General features: G+C 44.1%; 1 protein-coding gene across 1 annotated transcript; it reads left to right on the top strand.

The window, feature by feature from the left end:
* Positions 1-61: 61 nt before the first annotated feature.
* Saysd1 (SAYSVFN motif domain containing 1) lies at positions 62-5,610 on the top strand. Its single transcript, XM_010638878.2, has 3 exons — positions 62-73; positions 223-360; positions 4,218-5,610. Exons 1-3 carry the CDS (start codon positions 62-64, stop codon positions 4,569-4,571), a joined length of 504 nt encoding a protein of 167 aa, XP_010637180.1. The 3' UTR covers positions 4,572-5,610.
* Positions 5,611-12,338: the final 6,728 nt, after the last annotated feature.

Below are 12,338 nucleotides of genomic sequence, written 5' to 3'. Positions count from 1 at the left end.
ACTGAGGGCTGGCCACGCCCCCAGCGTCCTGGGCAGCCGGGGGGCGGGGCTCCGGGCCTTTATGGTACCTGGGGTGCGGACCTCGCGTTCCCGAGGACGGTGTCGTCGGGGTGTCGGCCCGTGACACTTGTCACTGATGCTTTCCTTTTTCCCCCCGGCTTGAGTCGCACGCGGACCTGACTCCGGGCAGAATGCACTCCACTGCCTTTGAATTGTTCCTAGGAAGCTGAGGTCTCGCTGTCGCTGCAATCCCCTGTTGTAACGGAACCTGGCTTCCTTTATTTGCCCCTCGAGCTGGAGGACAAGTTATTGGGGCAAGAAAAAAGATGTATTTGGAAAGCTGGCAAACTGAAGAGCGGGGTAGGCTATCACCAACAAAGATCTTAGGAAACCCAGGGACCAAAGGGCTTTTCAGGGAGGGAGGAGAGAAGCAGCGCTAAGGTTTTCTTTTCTCTTCTGCCAGACCATCCTTGAGGTAACAACTGACTTTCTTCTCCTAGGTCCGACCTTGCAGTTCTTTAGATAAACACATTATTTCCCTGCAAGTTGACTATTATTTGACTTTTAATTAAAGAGCAAGATTAGCACATCCTCGGCGCACACTTTGAAGTTACCAGAAGACCATCAGTTACCCTGGGCTCTTTAAAATTAGTCTGTGTGGCTTCCAAAATTAATGATCTGTTAAAAAGTCAACTAAAAACAGCGAGGCTGGAGGGTTTATTTAGGTTTTCCCTCTTCTCTTCCATACTCTGTGGCACTGGGACCAGCTGAGCCACAGCCCCCTGCCAGTGGAAGGTGAAAGGTCCAGTTGAATACTGATTCAGAGTGGCGGTAACTAAGGCGTCAGGCTAAGGGTACCTGGGACACGTGGCCGATGTCCCAGGCAGCTTTAGAAATGAGGTTTGAATACAAACCCGGCCGAAGGTTTGGAGCTGTAAGTACCAGTAGGGCACATGCTTGGATTAGAGAAATTCCGTGTGGTAAGAGCCGAAAGTTTCCTTTTAGCTATCAAAATGTATGAGAGTAGTATGTCTTACTCACCTTAAGATTATTTTCTGTATGTTCACCTGTTATTGCATAACATCTGTTCAAGGGTTGGTTTGTTTTTTTTTAAATCGGAAACTTACCATTCAGGGTTCTGAAGAATGCTGTGGATCCGTGTTCTCCACAGTAGCCAGGGTTCCTTCCCATTTATACTTGCAGGGCTAAAGAGGGGTGCAGCAGGGTTCAACGCTCCCTTCATGACGTTTTTATCAGTTGTCTTTGGATAACTATTACTGATGACAGGTCTTTGAGCGCAGTTGCTCAAGATTTAGACTCCATTTCTTCTATTCTTTCCCCCCACCGCATTTACAAAAACAATGTCTGAGGCACACAATGAGCTTTTGTCTGGGTCTTATTTCCAAAAGAAGAGGAGATCATTGAGCTGAACCCAGCGACACTGAACTCAGAGAAAGCTTCTGTTATTAGAAGCCCAAAAGCTGATGGCCTGATGTAAGGATGAGAAGAAATGATGAACCATATTGCCGCCTCCCCCCCCGCCCCGCGAGCGACTTGCCTCAGACTCCTTTTCATTGACCGTTAACCATTCCTCTGTGTGCTCTGCTGTGTAGATTCTCACTGAGATTTTGTTTTTCTCAAAGTTCCGGTCTGATAACTCTGATGGCATGCTGTGGCCTGTCAGAGAGATTTTTCTAGTCCTCTGTTTACAGTTGCTCCTCTGAGGTAATCACTGATAAGGGAGTAGTCACATTCTTCCTCCTGCTCTTCCTCTCTGCAAATTGTGCTGGAGGAAAAGCAAAGTGCTTTTGATGACTGCCACACTGTGACAGATATGCTTGTAACTTTCTAATCCTACAGAAGCTTCCTGCCTGCTTCTCTGGCCAGATGCCACACATCTTTCATTTCTCTCTTTCCCTCCCTGTAATTCACTCATTCAGCAAAACCTTGTCACAAGCGCCCAACCTTGTCACAGCTTCCACCCTAAGCCCTGAGAGACTGCAGCTAAGACACATAAGGTCCTGTTCCCTTGGAACTTTCGTGCCAGTGTGGGGTGGGAAACTGAATGGTCTCTCAGCGTTTATACAACAGCGAATTGAGAATAATAATGTTCGCCTCCAGGATTACAAGCATTTTGGAAGCACCCAGTAAGTGGTGGCATTTGAACATTGTTCGTTGCATACTTCCTGAATAATGAATTCAGCTTCTTGGGAATTTTGGTTTGCATGCATTCCAAATGAACTCTGTACCTACCCACCGGTCATTTCTCTTTGACCTCTGTTGCCACCCTGATCAACACCTGGTCCTCTCTTTGTGGGCCGCCTGCATTAGCACCTGACAGTTTCCCCTACAGCGCATTTTCCACGTGGCACACGGGTCACAAAGGTGAAAGGTTTCTCACTGTCAGAATCTTTCCTGCGGCCCGCCTGGCCCCATGTGGTCTGGCTGCTGCTTGCTGCCCCCACCATCGTCTCAACCCCTTTGCCCAGGACACAGCAGTCACCTCTGGGTGTCCTGTCCGCACACAAGCTAGACCTTTCCAACCTGATCGTCCCTCCCCTGAGCGAGAAGGATTGTGCCACTGGCCAAGCTTGCAAGGCCCATTTCGTCTTATTTAGTGTCAGGACGTAGGGGATGTTGTTACGTCCAGGGCCTCTCCAGGCTTTCTGGTCTGATCCAAAAGGTAGTAATTACAATGTTGATGCTAAAACAGAAAGTTCCAACAAAATAAAATTTCTTGCACCATAAATCAGATGACTGATACTTCTTTATGGAGGCCAGTATTTGTGGTCCCCCTTTATTTCTGTGAAGAAGAATGAGGATATTGAAGAACCAAACAAAGCTCCCTGGCATTGAGAGCCTAAACGTGGAGCTGTGTTTGGCTCTGTGACACCAAAGGACATGACAGCCTTTGGTCTCCGTGTATGTGCACTGCAGAGACACGTGGCCTAAATCAAAAGAGGAACCCTCCAGTGCTAAATAGTGGTGCCCAACGAGAGTCTGTTAGTGCCCTGGGGCAGAGGGTGCCCTCTGCAAGGGCAGACCCAATTCACCCATCTCACCAGCTTGTAGGAAGGCAAGGAGTTGGGGCAGGGAAAGGAGTCAGAGACGCTTCCAGGCCACAGAGTGTCTTTGGGTAGTAGGATGAGGCAGGTTGGGCTAGAGGCATCATTTATGAAGCAGTACATTATGGATTGTGTGTTTCAAAACATCTTTTTAGGCCATTGTTTTTCAGACTACAAGTGGTGCCTCCATTTGTGGATGGTGAAGTCAATATAGAGAATCGTGTCCTCCTTTAAAATTGTTTAGAATAGGAAACAGCAGAAAGCTGCTCCATTGCACACATGGACGCTAGGTCGCAGTGTAAAGTGTATCTTATTGCAGATCCTGCCCAAAAGTCCGGAAAACTGTGGACTGGAGGGGAAGTTTCCTAAAGATAGCACACACCTGACTCCCGTCAGCGTCTGGCACATGGGCCCGGTACTAGCGTTTCTGTTTATTGAATGAATGGACAGCACCTTGAGGAGATTAGATTTTTAACGTCTTTGTTGAAGGTTTGTCGGTGAGAGGTCAGTGAGTGGTGTGGAAGATTCTTTTAGTCGCTGTACTTCAGCTGGCTTGGGGAGAAGGAGTTGGGAGGCATGGAGTCGAAGATAGGAGATGTTGCCCAGGCTTAGGGGTAAGCAGCAAGGACTTGGTTGGGACGCTTAGGATGGTGAGAGGGCCCCGTCATGGCCATAGCTTAGAACGTGAAAGAGATTTTTGTTTCCTGTTTCGGGCATCGTCTCTGCTTTAGAATTGTGTCACTCATCCCATTTTAGCTCATCTAATCAAATCAGCACATGTCCATTGACTCTGACTGTATGGGAGGCAAACGTCAGGGTTGCTGCGCTGTCAATTAGTGGGCAGCTTCTGTTTGGGGCACAAATTAGCTTCTGTTAGTAGCAGACTAATCTGAAGAAACGACGCCCACAAATGGGAACCCATCTGAACGCTGTAAGGTTTTTATTGGGTCACATCTCACTAAGTGCTGATCATTTTTGATTCGGTCGGAGCAGCCACAGAAGCTCTCTGGCGATGATTGTTTTAGAGTGGAGCAAGAAAATAGAAATCAATGAGCCACAGCCTTCCTGGAGCAATAAGACCTGCCTTTCTAGATTAGTTTTGATGCTCTCCGCAGCATTACCCGTTCACTCTTTCCTTTGCTTGTATCCTAGGTGGCGGCTCAGCCCCGGGGCAGCACAGCACAGCCCCCACTGAATGTCGCCAGTCCTCCGCCCCCTCTGCCTTCACCCCGAGACCCATCTTTCCTGACCAACATCACCTTCTTGAAGGTTCTTCTCTGGTTGGTCCTCCTGGGACTGTTTGTGGAACTGGAATTTGGCCTGGCTTACTTCGTCCTGTCCTTGTTCTACTGGATGTATGTAGGGACACGAGGCCCTGGGGAGAGGAAGGAGGGAGAGAAGAGCGCCTACTCTGTGTTCAACCCGGGCTGCGAGGCCATCCAGGGCACCCTGACTGCAGAGCAGCTGGAGCGCGAGTTACAGATCGGACCCCCGGGGGGGACCTAAGGCGCAGCTCTGTCGCCGCACGGCCAAGCCGGACCCGTCTTCCTGGCCCCGGAGTGCAGGGACCTAGGACTGTGCAGTTCTCTGTGGCTCTGTGACTGCACAGTTCTCCGCTCTGTCCCAGACTCGGTGCTGCAATTTTATCTTTGACTTTCTTTTTGGCTTGGGTAAAATTCCCTAAAAGACACTCACCATGGGTCCGACAGTTTATAAACGCTATGTGCTCAGGAAAGGCGGGAGGCCTTTTTGTCTCATTGGAGAGCACCGGGTGGGGAGTGCTAGGAAGGAATGATCAGGTATATTATCAGGGCAGAATTCTAAATGTACATATTCTCTTTAGGTCTTCTAATATTTATAGCATTTTTTTCCCTAAAAAGTTTGAGTTCCAAGTTTTGGGGGGTTTCATTTTGCTTCCTGTTATAATTCTTGCCTTTTCAGGAATTAATGATAATGCTATAAAATGTTCATAAGACGTCTTTGTTTTTGGACACGGATCCCCATTCATTAGCCATCACCATCTTCCATTCTCATTTTATTCTGTCCCTGCTTGGTAAAGGAAGAAGAGACAAAGTGATGGCTGTGGGGAGGGATCTCACAAAATAAAATAGAGATTTGGTGTAATGTTAATAGTGATTATTTAGTTATTAATCAGTGATACAGTAAGCTAGGAAAAGTCTTAGGTGTGTTCAGAGGGGAGGGAAAGAATTGAATTTCAGACTTGTTGGCTGCTTCGGTTATTCCTTATTTTCCTTTTTTGGTACCGGGGATTGAATTCAGGTCCTTGCACTTGCAAAGCAGGTGGCAGAACCACTGAGCTAAATGGCCCTATTCCTTATTTTCTAAGAGCTTCAAAGGCAGCAGTGCCTTGTGGCTCTGGTGAGAATTAGTGACAATCAGAGTTGATTTCGTGTTCTTTCCTCTTCCAGTTTGAGTGCATTGAAATCAGGCAACAATGTCGCCATCAAGTACTTTTTCTATGGATCATACTGATAAGTAAAAGGACTCTAGTTTTCAACAAAACTTATGTCCAAACTGTAGATTTTAAAGACATCACTGAGTAATTAAAAATTCAGTAAGTTTTCCGTTTCATAGTTCAGCTATTAATTCTATCATGAAATAAATTTTAGTATTCAGGAGACATTAGTAAGTAATAGAGGTATGTTCTTTTGCTTTTTGCCGGATTTACTTATTAAAGCAAATTCTTAGCTAAATTTAAATGTACAGTAGTTCCTTGGTTCACAAACCTGATTCTCTGCGATTCTGGTCACAAACCAAATTGGACAAGAATCAGATCAAATGCAGCGGTTAGGTCCATGTTGACCTTATGGGAAAATTTGATTCAGTTCTCATCCAATTTAGTTTACGACCAGGATCATGAAAAGAATTAAGTTTGTAAACTGATGCACCACTGTATCTCTTACTTTTTGAATACCAACATCCCATTAAGCACTTGGGACATGATAATGGAAAACAGTAGACATACTGCCAGCTGTCTGGGCATATGGTCTGTCTGGGAGTGGGGTGGGGGACAAAATAAAGCAAGTGACAACAAGAATAGAGACAAGTTCTGGTTCAGGCTGACCAACACAGCTTTTCTGGCCCCACTGAATGTTCCTCTGGTCTGCAGTTGCTCCCTCTTCCAGCCCTGTGCCAGCTGGGAGTCTGGCTGTCCCCCTGGAATCACCAAGGCGAGCAGAAGGTCCCTCCTCACTCATGGGGGAGTCTTCTGAGATTTCTGTCTGAGTTGAGTGTGTACACTGTGGGCAACAGATGGATCCCTGTGGAACAGGAACGTATTGATTCCGTTTAGGATAAGATTTTCTCGTTTACTTTCCTAAGACTTTCTTAATTCCCTTGATAGTTTCCCCTGACCTCTTTTTTCAAAGCATGTCATAAGGGAGAAATCTCTGTAATCAAAGTTTTACTGCCATAGTCAGGTCAGTAAGTGTTGTTGTGAAAGAGTGCTCATTTATATTTTTAAAAGGTGCATTTCACACTCTCCTCTGAAACAAAATGCTTGCAATCCTTCATTAGGGAAGTTTGATCATGTGATCACAGTAAGAAAGAGATTTCTCCTGAGCATAGGAGAGACTCAGCTGATGAAGGACCTGGGGAGCACACTTGGAAGATAGGACTGTTTATAATTAGGTGGGGCCATCTAGGTGAAAGATTTGTCACCCCTCTCTGTTTCCTTCCTCCCAAAGGAGGATGACATTGCCTTCTAGGAAAAGTAGCACGAGAACCAATTACATGCCTGGCAGCAGGAGAAGAAAGGACAGTGTGTATTTGCTGTTCTTACCAGACCATTAAGCTTTAGGTGTGACCTTGATTTCCTGAGTTTAGGCCTGATGAGCTCAGAATTTCCACTCAGGGCCTGACCATCAGGCTTTTGCTCCCAGTATCTCATCTCATCTGTTCAGGGGGACTGTTAAGCCTGTACGAGGGACTCCAAAATGACATTGTGTGTTCCTGCCACTCCCCGTCTTGGGCAGGGCCCATTTATTTCTGACTAGAGATGCTTTCTAGTGACCCTGAAGAGAGAGAATGCCGGTGCAAAATTCACGTACTTCTCAAGAAAGTCTTCGTTTTCTGAAGGAACTTTTGCTACTGCCTCCTCCCTCCTGCCTCCCCGGGTCACTGCTTCTTACCCCAGTCGCAGTGGGCTGGGAGCCTTGGAGCCCTGTGTGACCACTCTCCAGACTGGGAGCCTGTTCCCCAGTTCCTCTCCCGGCTCCGTCATCCAAACTGTCCTTCTGCTGTACTCCGAGCCATTGTGAGGTTCCAGGCTGGGCAAGGGCAAAGGACCTTTATTTTTAAAACTTTGGAGATTTACCAGTGATGATTTAGGCGTATTATATTTTATGCTATCAGACTTGTACTTTGAGCATAGGAAGTCTTCCATATTTGCCTTTTCATCCGTCTGTGCAATAAGATTAGACCAGAAAACTCCACGGTACAAATAAAAAGTTAGAGAGTTACACAACTGGAAGAACCAGTATGCTCAGCTAGCCAGAAGGAAGTCAGATTTGAATTGTGTGCTTGGGGCTCCCGCTGCTGCCAACAGTAAATGTTGGTAGGCGCTGTGGGCTGGGTGCCCCTGGGGGCACACAGAGGGCAGAGCCAGCTGGGCAGTGGTCGGGCTGCCTTGTCACAGAGCGTCCTGCCAGCAGGGGGTAGCTGAGAGCTGCCCTCCACAGCCTGGGTCCCTTCACCTCTCACTGGATAATTTATGTCATGTGGGGAAACCACTGGCGGGTTTATGGGAAGCCTTTGTGCTGCTTTTTCAGACGTTCTTTTCGCTGGGCCAGTCACAGAGGCAAGGGCTCATCAGAGGTCCTGGGAAAGCCATAGAAAGCTACCAGAAGTGATTTATGGTAAACATTTTAAAAATAAAACACTAGCCTCTCCCTAGACCTCACAGGCAGCATTGCAGTTGCCTCTCCACATCTGAGCTTTGAGAGGGCTTGGGGATGGGGGATGACCAGGACCTGCCACTGCTGGCAGGGAAAAATTGCTTCTAAACCAAAGAAAGTAAAATTGAGGCTAATTGCTTTGGATTCCTTTTATTTCATATCGGAGCATTGGGCTCCAGTGAGATCCCATTCTTGAAAAGCTGAGTGAGAAGACAAGGTGAACACACAACCAGTTAGAAGGTGTGGAACATAACATGGATGTTTATAAAGACATGGAGGACGTGTGTGTGTGTGTGTGTGTGTGTGTGTGTGTGTGTGTGTGTGTGTGTACCGAGGCAGGAGTCATTGAAAGAAGAAACCACGCTCTAAATTCTGTGCATTGGTTTCCCTTATCCACTTTCCAAGACAGCCGGACACCATGGATAATATGGAATCCTATGCATAGCTGTGTTTTTTCCTGTACATACATATCCATGATCAAGTTCAAATTTATCAACTAGGCACAGGAAGAGATTAACCATGAAAGCCAACAAGAGTTATTTAAAAGGTAGGAATTGTTTATTACTGGAATTTTCCATTTAATATTTTCAGTCCTGAAACCACAGCAAGAGAAGCAATTAAAGAGGACCACTCTACCACACGGGATCCTCACTGCAAAAAGGCTGTTTCCGGTGCTTTAGAAAGTGGTTCAGGGGCCACCGTCCTGCGGAGGAACCTGCAGGCCCTCAGCCCCTGCAAGCCCTGAAGGCCTTTCTCCGTGCTTACAGGCTCCTTGTGACGCCAGCACACGACAGACCTCAGCCCTGACATAAATGGTCACCATTACGAGGGAACCCAATGAGGGTCTATCAGATCCAAGCAGAGGAAAATGGGTGTGTTTTAAGGAGGGAGGCAAGAAGTTTGCCATTTTCACATTGTTCATTTGAAACACCAAATGGAGAGAAAAAGCTTTAAAACAAGGAGCTATGGCAACAACACCCATTCTATAATTGAAGGTACTTTATTTCTGGAAATTTCCTTAAAAGCAATATTTACAAAAAGAAGCAGATCCTCACTCTGGAAATACAGACAAGAATAAAGTATTTTATTGTGCGGATATGAGTTGAGTATATTTCAGCAACCAGGAGGCACAGCGGGCAATAGTTTCCCTCCCATCTTTCATCTTAACTTCTAAGCTCAAAAATGATGGCGTCCTGTCGCAATTCTGCCCCCTTGCTTGCTTCTTTCTTTTTGCAGGAGTTTTGGTTTTATTTATGTACATTTGAAGTTTTTATGTAGGGGGATGACCCAATCCAATTTTCAGTTTTAAAAGATTCTCCAGGCAACTGGGGGTGGATTCGGCCTCCAGCCACCCCAGTCTCTCCTCTCCCAGAGCACCTGCCACCCCCCAGCAGGCCAGAGCTGCTGCTCTGTGCTCCTCGGAGCAGAGCGGACCCAGCTGGGGAGCTTCCTCATCCCAGGACAAAACAGTAAAACAGGGAGGTAGCCAGGCATCCTGGGTGTGTGCATGGAGCCTGTGATTAGCAAGTGACAGCAGACAGCTTGTGGGACAGCGAGGCTTCCTGGAGGCAATGACATCATGCTGGATTTGGTCTCAAACTCACAGTGATCCTCCTGCCTCAGCCTCCGAGTGCTGGGATTACAGGCGTGTACCACCATGCCCAGCTACTTGCTTTCTTTTTAATCTAATATTTTTTAGTAATTATTCTATATCAGTGCAAGCAGAGCTGCTCATTTTCACAGCTACAGAGTATATATATATTTCTATAGGGATAGACTGTAATTTAACCAACACCTGTTTATTTTATGGTACCGGAGATCCAACTCAGGACCTTGCGTATTCAAGGTAGACAGCGGAACCACTAAGCTAAATCCCCAGCCCAACCAACCCGTTTAAATGGGGTTTGTTTCTAATCTTTCACCACAGCAAGCGATAGACAAGGGCTATGCCTTCCCATACCTCATTTCCACATGTGTGAGTGTATCCCTAGGATAATTTCATAGAATTCGATTGGCTGATCAAAGATATGTGGCTTAATATCAATAGCTATTTCCTTGCATAGACGTGAGTCCTATTTACATTCCTGCCAGCTATGTAGGCAAATGCCTTTTTCCCCTGTCCTCACCACCATACGGTATTGATATAACTTTCCATTCTGTGCCAATCTGATAAGGGAGAAATGGCACCTCACACTTGGAATTTACAATTCTCATTATGGGTGAACATTTTCTTAAGAGATATTTGTATTCATCTAGGGACCAGTTCATCCTTTGCTAATTCCCACTAAACTGCTAGAAGTTCTTTTCATTCCTTTTAGGAGCTCTTTATAACAAAAATTAGCTCTTTGGGTTATGAGTTTCAAATATTTTTGCACAGTTCACATTTATTTGTGTTTTTGTTTCTAGGTATAAATTTTTGTTGTCAGATTTAGGTATTTATTTTATGACTTCTGGGTTTATGTTTGTGTCACACAGCAAAATTTTTTCCATGTTTCCTTAGTGCTTGCATTTTCTATGTTTAAGTTTTTAATCTACCTATTTATTTTGGAGTAGGGCTACAGGGAGGGATCTGGCTTTGTTTATGGTTTTTTTTTTTACAGGGTCTCAGTATGTAGTTAAAATTGACCTGAAACTCACTATGTAGTCCAGGCTGGTCTCAAACTCACAGCAATCCTCCTGCCTCAGCCTCCCGAGTGCTGGGATTACAGGTGTGCACCACCATTCCTTGCCAGGTTTTATTTATTTGGTATCTTCACATCATTTATTTAATAACCTTACCTGCTAGTTTAAGCACTATCTGTAGCTTATCCTACATTTCTTGTGTATTTGTATCTATATTGGAATTTCTGGTCATTTTCATTGATCTAATGGTCTTTTTACATTCACTTTTTATTATAGCTTTATAGTGTGTTTTAATGTTTGAATGGACTAGACACCTTTATTACTGTTCTTTTTCAGTTTTCTTTTTAAAAAATTCATGTGTGTGTGTGTGTGTGTGTGTGTGTGTGTGTGTGTGTGTTTGTTTGTGTTCCTATATGATCTTTAGAACTTGCTTGACCAGGTCCTCAACATTTTTGTTTGTGTTTTTATTGCTATCACATTAAATTAACAAATAATGAAAAGAAACATCTTTAGGTTCTTATTTTCTAGTCAAGATGTGTCCAGCATTTGTTTAAACCTCCTTTGTTGCTCCTCAACTGCATTTTCAAGTTTACTTCATGTTGATCTACTACTTTCTGTTTATTCTTGGTTATTTTATCTTTTGCATCTTGCCTTATTTCTTCCAACTACTAGTAGTTCTTGTGTGTGTGTGTGTGTGTGTGTATGAAAGCTTTTGATTTCGCTATATTAATTTTGTGCCTGTCATCATCTGAATTCTCCTACTACTTTTAATGGTTTTTCAGTTTATTTTACTGAATTTTTCACATAGGGAACTACTTCCTTTTCAAGTAATATAACATTTAGTTCCTCTTTCCCACTTTTTGCAACTTTTTCCCCCCTCTAATTAAAGTAGCTTGGCAGTGCAGAAAAAATGTTAATCAGAATAGTAGTTGGTGATCTTTGTCTTAGTCTTGACTTACTGTACAAATTTCAGAATTTTCCCATTAAGCATGGTGCCAGCTTTGGGGATAAGTAAATCAATAGATATCCTGAGAAATTATTCATCTATACTTACCTTATTAAAAGTTGTTTTCCCTTAAATTAAGAATGGGTATTGAATCTAATGAAATCCTCTTTAAGTATAATGGAGTTTAATCATGAGTTTTATTAGTTTAATATAATCACTTATGTGTTAGATTTACTCATGTAGACCAATCTTTTTATTCCTAGAATAAGCCACACCTGATTTTGATGTTTTACTCTTTAACCTGCTGATAGATTCTACTTGCTAATCTTATTTACACTGTATCAGTTGTTTTCATGGGATGATAGTTTTTTCTTATGTATTTAAAAATTTTGGAAGATGTAAAAAGTATAATTTTGGGGGGTCTTCACTATAGATCGTGCCTTTTATCATTATTAAAAAAAAAACCCTCTTTCTTTGTTGCGTATCGCCAGTAATTCATCCTGATCTGAGATAAAGACTGGGAGCCCTGCTTACCTTTCATTTGCATTTGGTAAATATGCCTTTGTTTTTGGTTCTCAGTGTGCTCATTTTTATGAGATATGCTACTGGCAGATAGAAAGTAGATGGTTGGCTTTTGTTTCACAACCTACTATGAAAGCATTTTGCTTCTAATGCATGACTTTAGCTCATTTACATTTATTGAAGTCTCATTTATCTCATCCAGGTTTATGTTATGCTTTCTCTTTATATTGCTTCTTTTACTTTATGGTCTCTGGTTTTGTTTTCTTT

This window comes from Fukomys damarensis, unplaced genomic scaffold (assembly GCF_012274545.1).
Source record: "Fukomys damarensis isolate Sample0158 unplaced genomic scaffold, DMR_v1.0_HiC HiC_scaffold_20, whole genome shotgun sequence".
NCBI classification, from domain to species: domain Eukaryota; kingdom Metazoa; phylum Chordata; class Mammalia; order Rodentia; family Bathyergidae; genus Fukomys; species Fukomys damarensis.
The sequence above is the reverse complement of the archived record's forward strand: the minus strand, read 5'-3'. Positions and strand labels throughout refer to the sequence as shown.